The sequence below is a fragment of the Lipotes vexillifer genome, unplaced genomic scaffold (assembly GCF_000442215.2).
Source record: "Lipotes vexillifer unplaced genomic scaffold, Lipotes_vexillifer_v1.1 scaffold1665, whole genome shotgun sequence".
In the NCBI taxonomy this organism is placed as follows: Eukaryota; Metazoa; Chordata; class Mammalia; order Artiodactyla; family Lipotidae; genus Lipotes; species Lipotes vexillifer.
Genome location: NW_006783279.1, coordinates 319439 through 343452, shown reverse-complemented (window position 1 = coordinate 343452; position 24014 = coordinate 319439). Strand labels below are relative to the sequence as shown.

At 47.4% G+C, this 24014-nt stretch overlaps 1 protein-coding gene across 1 annotated transcript in view; it reads left to right on the top strand.

The window, feature by feature from the left end:
- The window catches only part of LOC103084597 (zinc finger protein 665-like), a 72339-nt gene extending 67676 nt beyond the window's left edge, over positions 1–4663 (top strand). The window contains 1 exon segment of the mRNA XM_082931026.1: positions 4465–4663. Within this exon segment, the coding sequence (XP_082787152.1) occupies positions 4465–4663 (199 nt within the window).
- The last annotated feature ends 19351 nt before the right edge of the window (positions 4664–24014 follow it).

The following is a 24014-nucleotide window of genomic DNA, read 5'->3' as shown; positions in this document are numbered from 1 at the left end:
AGTAAAAGCAATAGTTGTGAGGTTTTATTATTTACCTAGAGCCAAATGTGATGTATTAAGAATTCCAGTCCTCAGTTGACCCTCTGGGTGTCATCAATGTTTAAGGCTTCTTGGGGCAGGTTGTTGAAGCCACAGTTTGGGGTTATAAATCAAGGTATCAGTTTAAGCTACCAATCGTGGAAAAGATACACGTTCGGCTTGCTTTTCCTTTGTTTCTGCATTCCCTCCTTCCCCTAATTGGTAACTGCTTGAATCTGCTCTCTGGATCTCAGGGAAGGTCTAGGAAACTAAAACCTTCTTCTATAAACAGGAAACAGGGGACACAGAAAGGTTTTTGTAACCTGGAAGGCCCCCCCAGGTTCCCTTTGATATCAGTCCTGCCTTTTCTTTGACATTCATCAGTCTTGAGGGGAACAGGTGTTGGATAAGAATGGGAAAATGTTGCACAGACAGGTTAATCAAACTCGACAGAAGAACTCAGATTTAGGGGGACCCAGTTTCAAAATCATGGTCTCTTACTCTTCTTTACTATTGATTTTTTTGTATCTCTGTTTGGGTACAGAAGAATGTCATCCATCGCCTATGATCGCCCTTGTTTGGTTTTTCCTTCTGTTTTCTGCCAAGAACATTCTTGCACAATCTTGCACAATATTGTTTTTTTTTGTTTTTGCTTCATTGGGTCTTTGTTGCTGCACACGGGCTTTCTCCAGTTGTGGCAAGCGGGGGTTATTGTTCGTTGCGGTGCGCGGGCTTCTCATTGCGGTGGCTTCTCTTGGTGCAGAGCATGGGCTCTAGGCACGCAGGCTCAGTAGTTGTGGCTCCACGGCATGTGGGATCTTCCTGGACCAGGGATGGAACCCGTGCCCTCTGCATTGGCAGGCGTATTCTTAACCACTGTGCCAAAATCCTGTATGTTTTTCTTGGATATAAACATGATAGTGGAACTTGTGGTACTTGTGGTATAATCAGTACGACACATTATAGAGCACATTTGTAATCCTGCTTTCTCCCTACAACATCACACTCTCTCCCTTCTTAGATCTTTTTTGTTTCTGTTTCATATCCATAGTATAATTTCCATAGTGAAAAATGGGATGGTATCATGTTAATTCCTAAACCAATTCTTGTTTTCTTTTAAAATTAGTATTTCAGTTGCCATCGTACACTTATTTTCACACAGATGTGCAGTCACAAGCTGTGCCCCCACATATGCATACACCCTGTGCTCCGCTTATGCCCTTTCTCATTCCTGATCACTCAGATGGAACCTCGATGTGAATGGAAAGTTATTTATTTGCATATTTAATTTGTTCTGTTGATCACCCCCATTTCCAGAGCACTTTTTCACCCATGCCACCACCTTCCACATTACTCACATTATAGAAACGATCCCTCTTTATTCATTGAACAACTTTATCCGGACAGCGTGCAGCTGTGATGACTCGGAAACCACTTCCAGGAGGGATGGCTGAATAGCTTAGTTACACAGCTCACTTCTTGCATCTCCCTTGACGTTTTCTGTCTAAACTCCTGGTATTTGTTGTATTATTTTGTAATCTGTCCTGTTTAAGTTTTGGCCGATGGCAGGTCACATTGAAGTTTTCTCAGTCTGTAGGTCCTGGTTCTTGCACCACTTCGTGTGTCGGTTGGGTTAATGTACATAAACCTGTGCATCTCCTACCCTGATTTGAAAAATCATTTTAATTTACCTCAAGCCTTTTAAAACAATTTAGTGCTATTAGATGGCTTAGAATATTGCCTGTTTTGTAGTAAGTACTCGTTACTTTTTTAGAAAAAGGTATGTTAGTATTCTGTCATGGTTTTCATGATACACCTTTGTCTACATTATATCCTGTTTGCTTTTCGTTTGTCCTTCGTTCTCGACAACATTGTATCTGATCCCAGTTAATGAATATAGAATGTGCTGTTTATTCCATATATTTTGGTAACCATTAAGCTATATAATGGTACTGCATATGTAGGGATTGCTTTACCTACTGGCTGTTAGAGAACTGGAGAAAATTAATATTTTATGTATTAATTTATAAGTGGAATTTACAGATGATGGTCTTTCAGCGTGTCTGATGCAAAACAACTGACATACTACTTGTTAAAGTTATAAAATGCCTTTTCTTTATGGGTACGTAGTTTTACGGCAGATACTTAGAAAACTATATTGTTTTCTTAAAAATTGTTTTATCAAATTGTTCATTTCTCTATATTTGTTTTACAATTCTAAACGGCCAATTAGTTAGATTGGATATGCCTGTTTTGGCTTATTTAGCATTACAATTTATGTCATCTTTTTTTTTTTCTTTAACATCTTTATTGGAGTATAACTGCTTTACAGTGTTGTTTTAGTTTCTGCCGTATAACAAAGTGAATCAGCTATACATATACATATATCCCCATATCTCCTCCCTCTTGCATCTCCCTCCCACCCTCCCTATCCCACCCCTCTATGTGAACACAAACCACCAAGCTGATCTCCCTGTGCTATGCGGCTGCTTCCCACTAGCTGTTTTACATTTGGTAGTTTATATATGTCCATGCCACTCTCTCACTTCGTCCCAGCTTACCCTTCCCCCTTCCCGTGTCCTCAAGTCCATTCTCTACCTCTGCATCTTTATTCCTGTCCTGGCCCTAGGTTCATCAGAACCTTTTTTTTTTTTTAGATTCCATATATATGTGTTAGCATACAGTATTTGTTTTTCTCTTCACTTCACTCTATATGACAGACTCTAGGTCCATCCACCTCACTACAGATAACTCAGTTTCGTTTCTTTTTATGGCTGAGTAATATTCCATTGTATATACATGCCACATCTTCTTTATCCTATGTCATCTGTTCTTTTGCATTTATTTATTTACAGTAAGTATTCAGAATACACCTATAGTATAATATATATTTTTCTTCTCAATTATGAGACAACAGTCTGTTTAGTGCTAATTGGTATGTAAATATCATTCTTTTAATTCATGTTCCCAGTGATTAAAATGTCATCACAGTGTTTCTCAACTGTAGGTCACATTCATTCAAAAGACATGCAGTCAAATAGCAAGTGTTCTGGATAATGAAGCAGGGTGGAAAAGAGGTCAAATCCCCAGAGGTGAGGGCCTCGTGGGTGTGTGCTGACGGGGCCCTGGTACCTGGTGGGGGCGTGTGCAGGCCAAAGCCCGTGGTCACTGGCTCGGGAACCTGGAGACCCATCCCTCCCAGCACTCAGCCCACCACATCCTCAGGACAGCAGGCTTGGGACTCCCGGCCCACATGGCCGGCAGAGGTCAGCCTGCTGCCGCTCCCCCTGGAGAGGGGCACCCAGCCTCGGGGTCAGTGCCCCACCAGACACGAGTTCCCACTCCACCATCCGCCCCTAAGGACACCTTCCGTGGGTTCAGCTGTTCTGCAAGGGGAACAGAGCACCAGGCACACAGCAGGCATCCAATAGCTGCTCACTACGAGGGCGGCCCTCCTTGACGACGGGACAGGTGACCAGCGAGGGCTCCCCGTGCTCACGGGCCACCGTCCACAGCCTTGCGGAGGACACCGTGGGTTTTCTCTCCTCACTCCCCAGTTTTCACTCTTTTCCATGGACTTCCCTCCTGTGGAAACCTGCCACTTCTCCTGCTTTTAACCCTCTGCCTGTAGAGATGGAGAGGCATCTGTGATGGGCCAGCTTGAACTCCCTGAACTGGGATTCTGCGAAGAGCGCGTTTCCATAACTAGGCCGACTCCGAGGCGGCTTGGTGCAAGTCAGCGATGGGACGTCCAGCTTGATAAAGCTGCGGGTCGGAAGGGCACCGACAGAAACATCTCCATGTTAATCTTCCTCCCAACCCTTTAAACTGGTAATTATGACAGAACTGTTCCTGTAATCATTTTCACCTCAGGGAAATCCAGGAAAATACACGTGATTTTGAGTGTCATTAGATAGATGATGAAATTACAAAGGAATGTCTATGACCCATAATGGAAATCTCACTGATGGAAGAGATCAACATGGTAGAAGGGATGCAGGAATCAAGCCCGTTGGAAATAGGCTTGGATTTAACATTTTGGATAAACTGCAGATATTTCTTACTGATGGGATGATATCTGAATGTAATGAAGTTGAGACGTCTGTCAACAGTAGTTCCTCATTTACTCCACTTCAAAGAATTCCTCCTGGGGCTTCCCTGGTGGCGCAGTGGTTGAGAGTCCGCCTGCTGATGCAGGGGACACGGGTTCGGGCCTCGGTCCGGGAGGATCCCACATGCCGCGGAGCGGCTGGGCCCGTGGGCCATGGCCGCTGAGCCTGCGCGTCTGGAGCCTGTGCTCCGCAGCGGGAGAGGCCGCAACAGTGAGAGGCCCGCGTAATGCAAAAAAAAAAAAAGAATGCCTCCTAGTGTCCAAACCAACGTTTCAAATACATATGGCAATGATTTCATGCCTCCTTCAGTGATGACACGAGACCACATCGAAAGACCTTACAAATGTAATGAGTGTAGGAAAACCTTTCTTAAGGACTTACTCCTCACTGGACATCAGATAATCCGTACAAGAGAGAAATTATATAAATGTGATGTATGTGACAAATTCTTTGTTCGAAATTCACAGCTTGTACATCATCAGAAAATTCACGGAGAGTCATGGTACAAATGTAACATGTGGCAAAACCTTTAATGATAGCGCCACTCTTGGAAGACATCAGATAATCCACCCAGGAGCCAAATTATATAAATGTGATGTATGTGGTAAAATCTTTGGTCAAAACTCACAGCTTGGAATATTCATGCTGGAAAGAGAAGTTACAAATTTAATGACAGCTCAAACGTCAGTAGACATCAGAAAATTTAGACAGGAAAGAAATTATATAAATGTGTTGTATGTGGCAGAGCCTTTAGCCGAAATTCATACCTTGCCGATCAACGGGGAGTTCATACCAGACAGAAACCGTACAAATGTAACGAGTGTGGCAGATTCTTCAGTGTGTCTTCTAGCCTAACTTAGCATCAGAGGATCCATACTAGTGAGAGCCCTTAAAAATATAATGAAGTTGGCGATGCTTTTAGCATGGCTTGATAGCTTAGGCTTCATGAGAAAATTTATGCTGGATAGAAGCCAGATAAATGTATTTAGTATAGTCAGGCCTTTAGAAGATGAATTCATTCTGGAAAGAATCCTCACAAATGCCATGAATGTGAAAAAGCTATCCTCGTGGATCACGTCTCACCAATAATCAGGAACTCCACACCCGTCAGCATTACAGATGTATTGAATTTAGCAAAGCTTCTTGGTTGTGCCTTAAACTCAGGGATCACCAGACACTTCATACTTAAAAATGCACACCACAACACCCTCATGTAGAATGCTTTTGACACTTTTGGTCACCAATGTGTGGGGATTTTTCTCACAAGTAATTTCTGGGACACCAGCTGGGTATCCCACAATTCAACTCAGCTGAGACAGTGTCTGCACTGAGATTGCATGAGGTCCTATAGATCTCACAGGACTGACATCCCTCAACACACATCAGATGGCAGGCACAAATCGAGGTTATCACCCGTGTTTCTCACGAATATGCTATAGATCCTAAGTTTCAACAACGCCCTTTGTCACCCTCTGTAAACCAGGAGAAATGAATCTGCATATGGAAGTCATGTATTCATATGCATAAATGTCTGGCATGTATTTTTGAACAAGTGAAGTTTGCATCTGATAACTGGAGTATATGGATCCCCTCTGCAACTGTTTCTATTTCTGTTCTTTTTATCTCTTGGTCCTATTTGTTGTGACATCGTTTTTGTTATTTTAGTTGAGTGCTGTAAACGCAGACCCAGAGTATGGACAGGCTCTCAGTTTAGTCAGGGACTGAGTGACTGGAGGCTGGGAGTCCTTGTAAGCCTCAGTCTCAGCTGCCTTCACCCACCTTCCCCCCCACCCCAGGGTGGAGCCCTCCAGGGTCTCCATCTGGAAGCTTCCCAGGGCCCCTCCTCCTTGGCAGGCCCTGAAGCCCAGTTTTTGTCTCCTGAGCACCATGAGGTTACTGCAACTCAGCTGCTCAGCCAGTTTGTGCAGAGTGTTGGGCTCACTTCCTGTGCCTTCCTGTTCTTGGGGAGCTTGGTCCCTAAAGTCCTGGCTGACTTGTCAGGCCTGCACTCGAATTTTTGTCTTCCCAGCCCCATGGAACTGTCCAGAGCTCTGTTAGCCAGGGCTCTCTGCTTGACTTTTTACTGCACTTTCTTCCCAGAGTCAGATGCCCCGAGTGAAGGAGCGGCCCTCTCAGTCTCCTGCTCCCTCACTGGGTTTCCCTTTTGTTTGGAATCTTGGACCCTTTGGTTGCAGATGCCTCAGTAACCTCTTTGACGCCTTCAGACATCCTTTAAAAACATATTTAGCTTTTCTGGTTCTTGGTGGGCTGACCTATAGGCTGCTCACGTACATAACTGGAAGTGGGGGGAAAACTGGTGTTCCCTCCATCTGAAGCAATACGTAATAGTCATCGTAAATATATCGATCATGTTTATTTGATATGGGAGAAAGCAAGAACCGCTGGTCCTTGCTTAGTCCCCACTCTTCCGTTTCTAATCAGAATCCCCAGGTTGCCCATGCTTGGCCACTTGAACTTGGAAAGAGGATGGAGCAAGCGGCCCACTCTGCCCAGAGACAGAGGACCTGTGCTGCGGCTCCTCTCGTGGCCGCTGTGCCGTTGTCCCAGGCCCGCGCTGGTCTCCCCTCGTCCCCTTGCCCTGTGCCAGCCCAGGATGGGCTTCGTGATGACGGGCGGTGGCTGAGGAGTTGGGAGGGGTTTTGTGACCTTTATTCTATGAACTGATCCCATGTGGGTTTTCTCTTTAAGTGCATAAAAAAATGACTGCTTTTAGTCTTCTCTCCAATTTCATTTTAAAGGTGAAAATGAAGATTTTATTCTTGAAGTTTGAGTGCAGTGATTTTAGTCTTTTTGAAAGCAGCAGTTGAGATTTGAAAAAGACATCTCAGAGAACTCAAGTGTATAAAGCCGAAAAAAGAGAATGTGTTCAGCTTGAATTGTGGGCGGGACCCCAGATTGTGCCTGTGTGTCTCCCAGAGTCTGCTAATTGCTGAGATGGGTGGATATAGGACTCCAAACACCCAAAGGACTAAGGTCCTAAAATCACAACTTAGTCTGCCTGTGTCAGGAGTGTTGGTTGTCACAGCAGAGGGTTTGGGTGGAGCCAGGAGCAGTGTAGCCTGTGTGTGTGTGTGCGTGTGCGGGGGAATCAGAGAGCAAGGAGGGTGGAAGCGCAGCCGGGCCAGGAGGGTGAGGGGGTGGGGGATGACATGGGGACACAGGAAGGGGTGACACCCGGCGGGGTCTGAGGGGCCGTGGGTGTCACTCTCGGGGCAGGGATGCTCCTGAACACCTGCGCGGCACCCACGGCACAGCCGAGGTTGAGAGGCTGTGGTGGGAAGAATCCCCAGCCTGTCTCAGGAACCGCTGAGTTCACAGCAGGGTCCAGCCCTCCACTGGGGGTTCATTTTCAGTGCCCTTAACAAGGCTGGATCCAGCACTTCCTGAGCCTGAGTGAGTCAGTCAGGCAGAACTGACCTCAGAGTCAGTGAGGTAGAATTAAGCCTAGTGACTCCTCACCCGGGGTAGATTCTAGGGATGCCCTTGAGTTTAGGTGGGGCCCTTCCAATAGCCTCACTGGCAGCGTTTTTAGTAGGAGGAGGTGGCAAAACCCCTCTTGGTTCTAGTGTTTTTGGTTTCTGAAACAGTTAATACTCTTAAGTAGCTTCGTGCTGTTAATTTATTGTTAAAAATTTTGTTCAATTTTTAAAAAATTAACTTGTTTTATCTGTATGGCTGAGTCGGGTCTTAGTTGTGGCACATGGGATCTTGAGGCATGCGGGCTCTTTCGTTGAGGTGTGCGGGCTTCTCTCTAGTTGCCACATGCGGGTTTTCTCTTCTCTAGTTGCGGCGTGCGAGCGCAGTAGTTGTGGCGCGCGGGATTAGTTTCCCCACGGCATGTGGGATCTTAGCTCCCGGACCGGGTATCCAACCCGTGCCCCCTGTATCGTCAGGCGGATGGTTTACCACCGGACCAGCAGGGACGTCCCTCCTCGGTGCTACTTTCAAACAGTATCCTTTCCAAGCAGTGTTTGCGTGCTCTTCCCCGCACACTCATCCTGTCGTCTTCTTGGAAGTCGTCGTCCCCCCGCACCCCTTCTCTGCCCCGCTGATGGTGGCTTGAGCCGAGCCCTCCCATCTCCATGGAGCCCCTTGTGACTGGGTCGGTTCCGGGCTCCCGGGAGACAGTGGCGGAGGCGGAGCCATGGCGCCATTTCCTCTGCAGATGGCGGGGATGGCGGCGTTCGCGGTGACAGTGGAGGTGGTGAGGTGGCCGGCAGTGAAGCAGCAGCCACCGCCGCGCGCGAGGTGTTGCACCCGTCCCCGAGGGTGGGTGGTGGAAGGGGCCACCTGTGGTCACATTTCCGGCGCCGCGACCGCAGGGCCAAGGCCATGGGGAGGAAGATCTTGGCCTCGGCTCAAGTTACGGAAGCGGGGCCGGCCGGCGCCCCCGGCCCCAGGAGCACAGCGAAGAGTGCAGGGAGGGGAGGGCGGCGGGGCTGGGGCCCGTCAGACGGGCCTGGCGAAGCGGCGGGGTTTGTTTCGTCCTGTAAGTACGGCTGCGAGCCCAGGGCGTTGTGGCCTCAGTGGGGAAGGATTGACACCATGTGGTCGGACGCGGCAGCAGGTCCTGCGGGCGCTGCGTGGACGGGTGGGGGCGGGGCAAGAGGGATTGGTAGAAACCACTGGCGGGGGAGTCGCTCGGCGTACATGGGTTGAGCTCTTTGCGCAAAAATTTTAAACCCCTCAAAGTCACCCACCTTACAAAGCCCAGAGCAGTGTATATAATACTCTAAGTGTACATACTGCTTATGTGTATAATGTAGGTACCCTAACATCTTCAGATATTCACTGAGCGCCTGTTCTGTGTCAGGCACTGTTTTACTCACTACGTAGGAAGGGTTACGTGGCCCAAGTTCTCTTTGTGCAGAGACACACAGAATGAAAAACTCCGTGAGTTCAGTTTGAGAAAGTTCAGCGCGTGGATAGAACTGCTGCAGAAGCAGTGGCCGATGGATGCTGGATGTGTCAGCGCGGGAGGACTGGGCGTGGCAGCTTTCCTTACGTTTCCATCACCCTCTGTCCTCCCCACTCTACTGTTCGCACTCACACATCCTCACCTGGCACACCTCCTTTTGGGTGGACTTTGGGCCTTTGAATTCAGCACGGGCGCAAACTACCTTTTCCTCACATCTATTGCTCCTCCTGAGGTCGGTGCAGTTTTGTACCTGGTCAGGTGGTCAGAAACCGAGGAGGCAGCTTCGCCTCACCCTCCTAGTCTCCACACCCTGTAGGAGGCACCTTTCCTGTGTCTTAGAGGCCGAGTTTGAGGCCCACTGGTGAGATCTGCACCCTCTTCTTCCATCAGGTTGACTCAAGGAGGGGATGACCCCAGCGGCCTGTGTCCCGCCCCAGCCATGCTGGGTTCCTCGCCCAGGATGTTTTGTCTTCCTGTAGCTTCTTTGTAAATATGCTGCTCTCAGAGAAGGCCTTTCTTCTTACGCTGTCTGCTGCTGCGGGTGAGCTCCTAGCGCTATAGCTCCTGCTGAGTAATTCGGTAACTAGCTCTTCTGGAGAACCAGTTCTGCCCTGTGTATAAAGATCCTCAAAAATGCTCATATTCTGACAGGAGCCGTTTTATTTCTGCTGAGGAAATGGTTCTTATCTGGAGGAAACTTATGCATAATGTTGACCGTAACAACTTTCAATGTGATGTACATTTTTTACTGGTTAGAAAGTTACAAGAGCAATACGCCACTTAGAAACCACTTTAAAGTATGAGTACCGCATAGTTCGCGTTCCACGGGGATTTAACGTCTCTCACTTTGCCTCCCAGCCTTAACCTCATTTCCCTTAACCTCATTTCCCCGTTTTGCCCTCACTTTGGGAGGGAGTGATTTCTGGTGGTCCCATTCTTGTGGTGGGTGGTGGACTCACTGGGCTGAGGCAGTGATTTCTGACCCCTCTGACTCTCTCCGGAGCGGCCATGAGAGTGTGTGAGCCCACTGCGTGCAGAAGGCAGTTTTGACCTTACCGATTTCCCGGGAGTGCTTTATTTCGTCCCTCACCAAACAAGGCTGTTTAAAGGATTCTTTCTGATTGTTCCCTAAGCCACGAGGAAGACCTGGCTAAAGTGATCGAGCTCCAGGAAACCCTAGACGAGCAGTCAAGAGAGCAGAGCCAGGGACTTCACTGCTGGTCCAGTGGGTTGGACTCTGCGTTTCCAGTGCAGGGGGCCGGGTTTGATCCCTGGTCAGGGAACTAGATCCCACATGCATGCCATGACCAAGAGCCCACAAGTGGCTCCAGACTCAATCTTCGGTTTACACACTGGGAAATTCCTCCACCAATGTGTATATAAGCTGATGCCCTTTAAAATATGCTTGTTTCTGCATGTAAATCTGCTCACTGAGTCCATCTGACAGTTAATGGCTGGTGACACTCCTGAGGCCCCCTGGGTCCTTTGTTGAACAGAAGCAGTGGGGAGGGACCTTCTAACGAACAATGTCCCTGCCCTTCTCTGCACCTGTGAGTCAGCTCTGGTGATGGTGCAGAGTCCACTGGAGATAGCAGTGGGAGGCGACAGCCTACGCAGCCAGGGCACAGGCCACGCCCATCGTCGTTCCTTGGTGCTTTTAAAACACTGACCATACTTGTTCTTGAAGTCTAAATTTTTGTTTTTCCTATTTTAGGCATAAAAGCAGTTACAAGAAGTGCAACATAATCAGGTACTTAAATCTCTAAATCGTTTAGAAATCCGTTAAGAGGTGAATTGAGCTGGGTTCATACTTATAATTACTACAGATGTTTAGCCAAAGTCTACACTAGTCCACTGCTGTAGTGTATACAGCACCCCTGGATTTGTACACTGAATGTGTTTGCATTTTAGATGCATTTAGAGTCTGGCAGTTGTGTGTGGTTCAGAATGCTGAGTCCTTTCTGGGTTCACTTGAAAGCTGACAGCCTAGGGAGCCAGGGCACAGGCCACTCAACATCATCGCTCCTTGGTGCTTTTAAAATAATGGCCATACTTGTTCTTGAAGTTCAGAAGTTTTCGTTTTTCCTATTTTAGGTAAGGCAGAGAGAAAAAATGAATGGAAAATGTAATAAATGCTTATCAGACATTGTTGACAAGCTTCTTTCAGAATCTAACAAGAGGCTTCAGCTTCATCATAAACGGCTGCTCGGGCAGAGAAGGTGTGCTAGCACAGCGGCCCTGAAGGCCCCTTTACAAAGAGGGTGCCATTGGTCATGTCCATGCCGCAGTGAAGATCCCCCGTGCTGCAACTAAGACCTGGTGCAGCCAAATAAATATTAAAAAAAAAAAAATATATATATATATATATATATATATATATATATATATATATATATATATCTTTATCCACTTTAGCGTTAGGATTTACGTTCAGGAAAATCTTGGACTTCCCTGGATCTTGAGAAGGTGGGGTTGCGTTCCCTTCTCACCCCGATCCGTGTGCATGCCGGGGTCAGGGGCAGAGGGGTGAAGGCTGGTCTGAGTTATGGTGGTCCGGGGGGTTCTTGGGTGGACCCCCTCTTTCTCTGGAGGGTCAGAGGGGTCTTCCCACAAAGGCGCGAGGTGCCTTTGTGTGAAGACTGGAGAGGCTTGACTGGAGACAGTCTTGAGGGTCTATTTTCTATTGCTATTTATTTAACTGTTTTCCAGGATTTTGCAGCAGTTAAGAACTAAAGAACTAAACATATGCAGAGGGCAGCTCCTTGAAAGAGAAAACGAAATCGCTGAACTGAAAGCGGAAAGGAACACCACTAGGGTTAGTGGGGTTGTTACTGGGTTAACATTTGCCTCTGGTCATGATTGGGCTCTGGGTTACTGTCTTTAAACTCAAAAGCTGATCCACTCTCCCTGCTTTTAAACACATTTTCGACATCTTCCCCACTAAGCGGACTGGGGTTGACCAGTTCAGGGTTCTCATACCTTGCTTGAAATTTATGATGAGAGTTAATGTAATTTTAATACATTTGAGGGGGAATTTCTCTAACTTGATTGACTGGCCACACTGCGCAGCGTGTGGGATCTAGTTCCCCGACCAGGGATCAAACCCGGACCCCCTGCATTGGGAGTGCCAAGTGTTATCCACTGGAGCACCAGGAAAGGCCCTTATTTATTTATTTTTTTGCGGTACGCGGGCCTCTCACTGCTGTGGCCTCTCCCGCTGCGGAGCACAGGCTCCGGACGCGCAGGCTCAGCGGCCATGGCTCACGGGCCCAGCCGCTCCACGGCATGTGGGATCTTCCCAGACCGGGGCACGAACCCGTGTCCCCTGCATCGGCAGGCGGACTCTCAACCACTGCGCCACCAGGGAAGCCCCTAGCTAATGATTCTTAAAAGAGCAGAAAAACCAGGAGGAGACATTGACAGGACAGACGGGGGTGCTTGACATAAACCCCGAGCATGAATGGAAAGGCAAGTCCTTGTCTCCCTGTTTGGTTCTCATCTCACCTGTCCAGTCTGTGCAGGTCTGTTGCCAACACACTGCGTAGACCTGGGCGGCCGTGACAGTCGTGTGAGCCCACAGCGTGCAGAAGGCAGTTTTGATCTTAGCAATTTCCCGGAGGTGCTTTATTTCGTCCCTCAGCAAACAAGGCCATTTAAGGATTCTTTCCGTTAGATCTTCTGATGGTTCTCACAAGGAAGACCCAGCCGAAGTGCCCGAGCTCCAGGAAATCTCAGACAAGCAGCCAAGAGCAGAGCCTGATGGAGGAACTGGGTGCCCGGCCGCCTTCTGTACTCACGTGACAGAGCAGGAGGAAGGATATATATATATATATATATATATATATATATATATATATATATATATATCTTTATCCACTTTAGCGTTAGGATTTACGTTCAGGAAAATCTTGGACTTCCCTGGATCTTGAGAAGGTGGGGTTGCGTTCCCTTCTCACCCCGATCCGTGTGCATGCCGGGGTCAGGGGCAGAGGGGTGAAGGCTGGTCTGAGTTATGGTGGTCCGGGGGGTTCTTGGGTGGACCCCCTCTTTCTCTGGAGGGTCAGAGGGGTCTTCCCACAAAGGCGCGAGGTGCCTTTGTGTGAAGACTGGAGAGGCTTGACTGGAGACAGTCTTGAGGGTCTATTTTCTATTGCTATTTATTTAACTGTTTTCCAGGATTTTGCAGCAGTTAAGAACTAAAGAACTAAACATATGCAGAGGGCAGCTCCTTGAAAGAGAAAACGAAATCGCTGAACTGAAAGCGGAAAGGAACACCACTAGGGTTAGTGGGGTTGTTACTGGGTTAACATTTGCCTCTGGTCATGATTGGGCTCTGGGTTACTGTCTTTAAACTCAAAAGCTGATCCACTCTCCCTGCTTTTAAACACATTTTCGACATCTTCCCCACTAAGCGGACTGGGGTTGACCAGTTCAGGGTTCTCATACCTTGCTTGAAATTTATGATGAGAGTTAATGTAATTTTAATACATTTGAGGGGGAATTTCTCTAACTTGATTGACTGGCCACACTGCGCAGCGTGTGGGATCTAGTTCCCCGACCAGGGATCAAACCCGGACCCCCTGCATTGGGAGTGCCAAGTGTTATCCACTGGAGCACCAGGAAAGGCCCTTATTTATTTATTTTTTTGCGGTACGCGGGCCTCTCACTGCTGTGGCCTCTCCCGCTGCGGAGCACAGGCTCCGGACGCGCAGGCTCAGCGGCCATGGCTCACGGGCCCAGCCGCTCCACGGCATGTGGGATCTTCCCAGACCGGGGCACGAACCCGTGTCCCCTGCATCGGCAGGCGGACTCTCAACCACTGCGCCACCAGGGAAGCCCCTAGCTAATGATTCTTAAAAGAGCAGAAAAACCAGGAGGAGACATTGACAGGACAGACGGGGGTGCTTGACATAAACCCCGAGCATGAATGGAAAGGCAAGTCCTTGTCTCCCTGTTTGGTTCTCATCTCACCTGTCCAGTCTGTGCAGGTCTGTTGCCAACACACTGCGTAGACCTGGGCGGCCGTGACAGTCGTGTGAGCCCACAGCGTGCAGAAGGCAGTTTTGATCTTAGCAATTTCCCGGAGGTGCTTTATTTCGTCCCTCAGCAAACAAGGCCATTTAAGGATTCTTTCCGTTAGATCTTCTGATGGTTCTCACAAGGAAGACCCAGCCGAAGTGCCCGAGCTCCAGGAAATCTCAGACAAGCAGCCAAGAGCAGAGCCTGATGGAGGAACTGGGTGCCCGGCCGCCTTCTGTACTCACGTGACAGAGCAGGAGGAAGGCCTGTACACGGCCAGAGAAGACCTCATCGTATCTGAGGAAGTGAACACGAAATTGCAACGAGATGTTTGTGAGGTGAGTGACATTACATGTGTCAGTGTTGTCAAGGGAACCAGACATAATCAAAGACAAATATGGTGAATTGGCTCCATGTGCACCTTCTGTGTGGTTCTCAGTGGGTCCTCACACGACCCAGAGAACAGGGCGGGCAACGATCGTCTGCCTTGAGTAACTCAGCCTCCCCTGGATGTCCGGGCCTTACTGCCTCTGGAGCATTTCTGTGTGTGTGTTTGTTGTCTGGTCAGAAAGTTCGCCTTTACACTTTGCTTCACTCTCCCTGCAGATCCTCCCCCACCTGTTACAGAAACACCTAACTTGGCCGTGTTGATTTTCTCTCAATATTTCGACCACTCTGCTTCCTCCTAGCTGGTATGTCAGAGACAGAAAACTCATCTCAAGATGCCTTGGGCCTCAGCAAATTGGGAGGACAGGCTTCCAAAAAAGTAAGCTTTTTGTTTTTTGTCTATCTCACTGAACAGTTTTCAGTTGTTCCTGACTTTTAACTAATGTTTATTGATTAAATGGAATATCCAGCTCTCTCTATATTATCTTCTGAAAGCTTAACCCAAAGCCTTTTATTAAACTGCTCTTTCTGGAGGACTCAGAAGAGCATCTGAACTAGATTCAGACTCACTTTTTCAAGCTGGGGTTAGATGAGGTCTCCCCACCTAAGGCCACTGTCCCCTTCTACATTGGGGCTTTATAGGAGCTTGTGGGCCCAGGGAGGTGATTTCACTGCTGCAGCCCCAGGTTCAATCCCTGGTCAGGGAACTAAGATCACACAAGACGATTGGCATGGCCAAAGAAAAAAACAAAAGATAGGCGTTGTCTAGTGACATATTTTTGGATTACATTTTCCATTACCATTTTCATCCACATTTATTTCAGCGTTTTTGAACAACAAGAATTACCTGCACTTAATTTAGTTTAAATGTAATAAATTTAACATATTAAGAAAAAGACTTATACATTTCACCAAACAAACATCATAATCAGAAGAAAACACTGGATGCACTCCTTCTGAAGTTGCAGTGAAGGGTGCTGGCCAGGGCTCCTGCCTTCCACCACTGTACAGTGTGCCTACAGCGAGTGTGTCAGAGAGCTGGAACTATTAACAATCACAAATCTACAGCCATGGAAAGGCCAAGAGTGAAGGGGTGGAAAAAGACATTCCATCCTAAAGAGACCCGAGGTGACTACACAGGGTCAGACAATAGAAAGACGAAAGCTGATTTAAGAGATGGACAATGTATACTGTTAAAGGATCAATTCACCAAGAAGATATACATCTAACATTAGAGCTCCCCCCAACATGAAGGAAACATTAACAGAAACAAAGAGAAATAGTAGCACAGTAATCCTATGAGACTTTAATACCCCAGTTTTTTGGATGGGTGGAACCAAAGAGAACATCAATAAGGAAACAGAGGACTTGAACAACACTATAGACCGACTGGACCTAACAGACATGTACAAATCACTCTACCCAACAACAGCAGAAAACACACACTTCTCAAGAATAAATAAAACATTCTCCATGAGAGACCACGTTAGGACATAAACGAAATCTTTTTTTTTTTTTTTTTTGCCGTACGTGGGCCTCTCACTGCTGTGGCCTCTCCTGTTGCGGGGCACAGGCTCAGCGGCCATGGCTCATGGGCCCAGTCGCTCCGCGGCATGTGGGATCTTCCTGGACCGGGGCACGAACCCGTGTCCCCTGCATCGGCAGGCGGACTCTCAACCACTGTGCCACCAGGGAAGCCCTAAAAGAAATCTTAATTCATTATGCTCTCAGTCTTATTAAAAATTTCTCAAACTACAAAGCAATGAAGTTAGAAATAAACAGCAGAAATCCCCAAAATGTGGAAATAAAACAACGTATTCATAAATAACCAATGGGTCAAAGAAGAAATCACAAAGGAATTTTTAAAATATCGGATGAAAATGAAAACATACAAAAATTTACAAAACCTTGCCTAGAGTAAGGAATAAGAAGATTTAGATAACTAAAAACATGAAAGGAGAGATTTCAACTGTTGTCACAGAAATGTTTTTTAGAACTGTAAGGGGTCCTGTGAACAATAATGCTTACAAATTACATAATCTAGAAGATACAGGTAAATTCATGAAACATACAACCTACTAAGCTCTTATCTTTAATAAAAAAATTGAAAAGAATTATAACTAGAGAGGTTCAAGCAGTAATCAGAAATCTCAAACAAGGAAAAAGCCAAAACCAGATCACTTCACTGCATAATTCTACCAAACCTTTACAGCAGAATTACCTCTAATCCTGAATAAAAAAAAAAACTTCCGAAGAGCTGTAGAGGGAATGCTGGCAAACTCATTCTATGGAGCCTGCATGATTCTATACCAAGCCCAGAGAAGACACACGAAGCAAAGAAAAGTACAAACCAATATCCCCGATGAATACTGAAACAAAATTCCTCAACAAAGTAGTAGCAAACCAAATTCAGCAACACATTAAAATGACTTTACATCATGACCAAGTGGACTTTATTACTATAAAAAAAATCGATTACTGTGGTACACCACATTAACAGAAAAAAACGCATGGTCGTCTCAATTGGTGCAGAAAAATGCATTTCACAAAATTCAACTATGTTTCAAGATATAAAAACTCTGGGAATTCCCTGGCGGTCCAGTGGTTAGGACTCGGCACTTTCACTGCCCAGGTTCAATCGCTGGTCAGGGAACTAAGATCCCACCACAAGTCCAAAAAGAGAAAAAGATATAAACACTCAACTAGAAAGCTTTCCTTCTCAGACCAGGAAGAAGGCAAGGATACACACTCTTGCACTACTGTCCAGCAAAGCACAGAAAGCCCTCACCAGAGAAATTAGACAAGAAAAAGACAGTTACCCGAATTGAAAAAAGTAAAATTATCTTTTTTCGTAGATGATAACTTTTATATGTAAAAACAGTAAAGATTCCACAAGGAAACTGCTACATCAAAAAACAACTCTAGGGCTTCCCTGATGGCACAATGGTTGAGAATCCGCCTGCCAATGCGGGGGACATGGGTTCGAGCCCTGGTCTGGGAAGATCCCACATGCCGCAGAGCAAGTAAGCCCGTGCGCCACAACTATTGAGCTTGCACGCCCTAGTGCCTATGCTCTGCAACAAGAGAAGCCATCACAATGAGAAGCCCGCGCAGTGCAACAGAGTAGCCCCTGCTCGCCGTAACTAGAGAAAGCCTGCGTGCAGCAACGAAGACTCAATGCAACCAAAAAGAAAGAAAATTTTAAAAAACCTCTAGAAAAGTTGCAGGATACCAGAAGTCCATGTGCTAAACATATCACAAAATAATCAAGATGGTGTGGTACTGGCATAAACACAGATACGTAAAGTAATGCAACAGAATAGAACACTCAAAATTAATTTTGCATAAACGTAGATTTTCAAGGGTGCCAAGACCACACGATAGAAAAAGGACAGTCTCAGTAACAAACGGTGCTGGGAAACCGGGTATCTACCAGCAAAAGTGTAAAGCTGGAACCTTACCTGCATCAGAATGAGAAACTTCTATGTGTCAGAGGGGGCAACCAACAGTGAAAAGTAACCTCCAAGGACGAGAGATGATCAAAACGGGCTAAGAATCTCCACGTGTCAGAGATTTAGGTTGATTTCAAAGTTTAAAATCAGTAATAGAATGAAACACCCTCTATCACTGATGTATCTCTGAACTTTCCATTCCATTCCCAGTCATTACGATTTTTAAATCAGTGACACACCCATTTCGCTTCTAATGCAGCATGAAAAGTCAGAAGGTATTTGCTGTAATTACTGTGTTTCCTACAATTTACCAGGCATAAGTGCATGTTATTACCTGACTTGCATGTGCAGCTTCTTTATCCTGGTTTACAGAGAGCAGACAGTGCATCCAGATGGGGCCCCTCAGTAATCCCTGCTGCCCAGGAGCACTGACACCCCATCTCCAATCCATGGGTGTGAAGCCCCGCCCAGGACTACACCCAGCGGAGCCTCTTCAGAAGTTCCAGGTCACTGGGTCATGGGGAGACGGGATCTAAGTGGAGGTGACAGGCCCTGAGGGAAGGACCCGGGTGACGGTGACTGTACAGGTGTTCAGGCAGGATTCTTCAGAGTCAGACAAGATCAGCGAGTCCAAAGAAGGGCATTTCAGGAAGGACAGACAGAAGAAACAACCGAGACCGAGAATATGACTTTACCTGAGAAAGAGCCATTTCTGACTCCTTTTCTTTCCTCTCCCTCCTCTTCCGGGCTTCTTCCTCAGACAAGAGTCTTTAGAGGTCGATCCTGAAAGTGGAAAACAGGCTGTTTAATGCTCGGAATCAACACACCCCCTTCCTGAGTCACCACCACACACACAGGGACGCCCTCAGCATGTGGAACAGACGGTCCTCTGCTGCCCACTGTCCCAGGAGGGGCTCAGGACTGTAACTCCCACACACAGGCCAACAAGTAAGTTGCTACACTTTTTTTTTGTTCAGTGCATGACAGATCTTTAAAGATCAAATTGTGTAGCTTATCCCTTTTTTAACTGAAGTATATATATATTGAATATATATTTTATTTATTTATTTATTTATTTATGGCTGCATTGGGTCTTTGTTGCAGTGCATGGGCTTCTCATTGCGGTGGCTTCTCTTGTTGCGGAGCACGGGGGCTCTAGAGCGCAGGCTCAGTAGTTGTGGCGCACAGGCCTAGCTGCTCCGGAGCATGTGGGATCTTCCCAGACCAGGGCTCGAACCCGTGTCCCCTGCATTGGCAGGCAGATTCTTAACCACTGCACCATCAGGGAAGTCCCTATATTTTCTTTTTCAGATTATTTTCCATTATAGGTTATTATAAGATACCGAATATAGTTCCCTGTGCTATACAGTAGATCCTTGTTGTTTAATTATTCTATATGTAGTAGTGTGTATCTGTTTATCCCAAACTCCTAATTTATCCCTCCCCCTCCTTCCACCTTTGGGAACCATAAGTTTGTTTTCAATGTCTGAGTCTAGTTCTGCTTTGTCAATAAATTCATTTGTACCATTTTTTTAGATTCCACATATAAGTGATATCATATGTGTCTATCTCTGTCCGATTTACTCCACTTAGTACTGTTACCAAAATGCGAGTCCGTGTGCTAGACGCACAGTGAGGCCAAACAATACCAAAATGTTGGAGTTTGGAACAGAAAGGTTTGCTGCAGGGCCATGCAAGGAGACAGGTGGCTCATGCCTTAAAAACCCCAAACTCCCTGAAAGCTTCCAGCAAAGCCCTCTTATAGGAACGGTGAGGGAGGGGTGTGGTTACAGACCTCTTGGTGGCAGATCCTTTGTACTTGAGGTCAGGTCATAGTCAGGTAAAGATGTTCCTGTAAACCTCCACCAAACAAATGTTACTCTCTGTCCTGACAAGAAAGGGGAAGGTGCCAAGACACAACTTTCACCCTGTGAGGTCCAGGCCTGGCTAACAGAAAGGGGTCCCTGCAGGGGGGCCAGTTACCCTGCCCCGGAGCACTCGTCCAGAACCAGGTTTGGGTCCTGCTGCCAGTGCCCAGGCCTGGCTGAAGGAGATCTCAGTTGGCAGCTCCCTCAGGGCCAGGTCCCCGTGCAGACGGCGGCGGCCATTAGGGCAGCCTAATGGATCCCTGCAAGAGACACCCCGTTCCCTCTCACCTTCGGGCCAAGGATGAAGGGGAGGGGAGAAGGCCGGGATCCCTCTCTTACTTCACTCTCCGCCTGACGACTGCCACTCCGCGGACATTTGGCTGAATGGGTCCATCAAATGCCACTCATTGACGGTTGGTCGCTTGAGGGAGGGGCTCACTGTGGCGCCGACCAATGGCTGAACGGGAGCTCTAAGGCCACTCCAGCCATCCCTTCAGTGGTCTCCTGGTAACCGTTGCCTGGTAACGGGGGTGGGGGGGAACAGCGTGCGCCAAGGGACCTGTGCTAAGGGCTGCGCACTGCTGGGCTCTATTACAGTGTGATCATCTCCAGGTCTCCACCTGCACTACTCTGCATTTCCACTTCATTCTGCTTATCGGTCTCCCTATTGCTTTCTATGTCTGTCTTGTTCCCCTCTAGTCTCCTGCTGTTTCTCCCCTCCTATTTTCTCACTCCTGTCCTGCCCCACTCTGCAACTTGTGTCCCCTATTGATGCTCTTTCTCCCCGACCTTTCTGATGACCCTACATCTCTAGGTATTTCTGCCACTTTCTCTCTGCCCCTGTTATTCTCCCTGCCCACTCTCCAGCGCCCCCTGGCGGCTGTGCTTCCTTCCTGCTCTCTCTCTTCCTCTGCTCTCCTCGTTTCTCCTTTTCCTGTCCCAGCATCAAGTTGCTCTGTAGGACACGGGTTCAACTCTTTTATCCCCTCCCCCGACTCTCCATGGGAAATGCTGCACCACGGTTGACGATGCTGTTACCACTGATCAGGGGCTCCTCTCGTATTTTGCCTTAATCCCTTCACCTTAATCTCCCTGGAGATCCCAATTTTCTATACACTCTATTTTACTCATCTGCTACTTTCACTGCTTTTTCTCTTTCATTCTTACCGGTCTCTTTGCAAGACGCTCACCCATCCTCTGCACTGCCCTCTGACCTTTGCCCACGCTTCTTTTCCCTCTGTTTTCTGTTGCTCTCTCAGTCCCTCTCTGACCCCCCTGCCCACAGTCAGAGGATGTGGGACGGAGTAAGATGCCTGCTTCCTGGGAAACGGTGATGAAATAAAAACTCACAGTTTAAGGCAAGACAGGAAAAATTTAAATTAAATTCCTTCTCCTTCATCAGTAATGACTCAGCACTCACCCTGTATATCTAGACAGCTTCAGTGAACTTTATGTACAATAACAATATATCATTTACCTTAAAGATAACAACTGGTGCAGAACAGACTGTTCAACAGACCTGGGGAGATACTGGGCCGCACCTAATAGAAGTTCTTTTAAATACTTACTTATGACCTTACTAATGTTACTGTACTACTTGTGTTCTGCCTATTTTACAGGATTGTTTCTTGCATTACCAAGTGTGTGACTGAGCCTCCGGTAAAAATGATGACTAGGCGACTTGAAACAAGTGACCAAATATATAGTCTTATAAGACCAATGATTTTAATAGTATAACTCTAAATATGGGAAGAAGCAACAAGAGAGAACCATTTCCTGGACCACAACAGACTGGTGAGACACCATGCAGGGGCCTTTGGCTACTAGGGGCAGGGTGCGTGCAGGGCGTCGCCGGTGCAGTCAGTGTGGCAGTGGCCCTGTGGCCACAGTCTCCTCGGGCCGCAGTCCAGGCCCCGTTTGTCCACTTGCCCCCTTTGCTGGCGCAGTCACCAAGCCTGCAACAACCAACCACGCAGCACCCCTCCTCTGTATAAAAGGAGCCCGAAATCTGACTGGGAGAAGATGGCTCGTGGAGACACTGGTCCGCCATCATCTTTTCCGAATAAAAAGTCGCTATGCCTTGCCCCAGCAACTCGCCTCTCAGTTTACTGGCCTGTCGTGCAGCAAGCAGAACGACCTTGGACTATCAATTTTGGCGAAGCCGGCCAGGATCCTTGCTGCTTGTGGTCAGCCCCGGTTGGGGAGTTTTCGGGTAAGGCCCTAGCAGCTGCTTGCACCACTTGTCCTGAGGATCTTCCCTTTAAAATTCCCTGAAGCGGCACCAGATGCCCCAGCACTTGGCAGTGGGAGCAAGGAATCGACATCTGGGAGCTCTGTACAGATGGAATCAACGGGCTCCAGACAGTAGGTATGTCTGATGTGTACAACTGGGAACATACCACCCTCTCAATTTCGGCTTTTCCTGTAAGGGAACAGCCAATTTGTTTTGCATTTGACTGGGGTACCCTGTTGCAGAGGGGAATTTTTGTTGCAACTCTGTGAACCAGTTTGTTTGCTTTTGTTTTGCATTCATTCACGATGGGATTTGTTTGTGCCTTTTGTGTTTTGTTGCTCTTGAACTTATAAATATACCTGTCCCTAAGGAAAGCCCTTTGGGGCGTATCTTCAATGAATGGGCAAAGTATAGTTGTGGGCCTGTGACTAAAAAGAGACGATATTCTCTTGTATAGTGTGTGGCCCCAGTATATGTTAGGATCAGGAGAGCAGTGTGCCCTGAATGGCTCACTTATACAATCTTGCAATTAGAATTGAGCCAGTAACAATGGTGAGATTCCATATGTAGAAGCATTTACGCTATTGTATCACGAGGAAAAGAAGTCAGGCAGCTGCTACCTCATGCAGGGGAAAATCTGTTCTACAAGAGGGAGAGGGAGAAAATGAGACTGAGAACATGTTATTTCAAAACACTGGCCAAGCGGGCTGCACCAGTGGTTGTTCCGACTGCCCCCATGCCACCAACATATTCACTCCTTTCACCACCTCCTGTTTCCCCTACTTATGGGGATCAATTTAGAAGTTTCTATGTTAACCTCTGGGGCACAGGGGCCTCGTTGGTATCACCATCTGTGACCCAAGAGGGCATCACATTTGACCAGGAGCCACTTCTGGAGCAGGCAATTTCCCTTGCACTGATATCCTGTAGGAGGAGGCCTTAAAGCAGATGGCCAGTCAGCTGGGTTTCTATGGATGCACAGTCCATTCTCAGTTTGATTTATTTCACTGGAAAAACCCTAACCTACGTACCTCCACATGACTGAACTTCTCGCTTCTATCTTTGCCACTCAACATCCCTCATGGGCGGACATTCACACACTTACGAATATGATGCTTACTGGGGATGAAAGTGCTCATTGACAAGACTAGAGAGGAAGTGCACTAGCTCCATCTAGCGGACCAGGTGGAACTCCAGAAGCAAATCTGGCAGTTCCTACTGCTGAGCCTGACTGGGAACCTAATAACGGAGATATGCCGCCCCTAGAGCATTATAGAAAGTGTATCTCAGCGGGTCTTTGAAGGGGGGTAGCTAGGCAAAAGAGCTTCAACAAAATTCAAGAGATACACCAAAACCCAATGAGGACCCATCAGAGTTTCTAGAAAGAATTTATCAAGCTTATAGGCACTACACTGATGCAGACCCTGAGGCCCCCAAAAATATGGGAATGGTAAATATGACCTTCATTGGGCAAAGCGCCCCAGATATAAGAAGAAAATTACAAAGTCAGATGGTGCATTTGGAATGAACCCTTCTCAACTGACAGATGTTGTTTTTAAAGTGTTCTCCAACAGGGAACAACGAAAGGAGCTCTTTGCAAGACTTAACGCCACTTATCTGGTGCCAGCACTGGATTCCCGGAAGGCGAGTAGCCTGGAGAGAGGTGAGCCCCATTGGGGAGGGAACAGTGTGCTTACTGTAAGGAGGAAGGGCACTGGAAAAGACTGCGCTCAGCGAAGGAATAAGAAGGAAGACAACGAAAGAAAGACGGGAGCCTCTCCTATGGTAGAGAGAGAGCAACGCTCTGAAGATGAATAAAGCGGCCCAGGGGCTCCCTTGGACTTGAGGCATCCAATTCCAATTTCCCCACAGGAGCCCCGGGTGACTCTGACGGTGGGGCACGAGCTGATTGGCTTTCCGACAGATACGGGTGCAACATGCTCCGTGATAAACGGTGCGGCGGCACAGAGCGCATCTCAGTCCGTC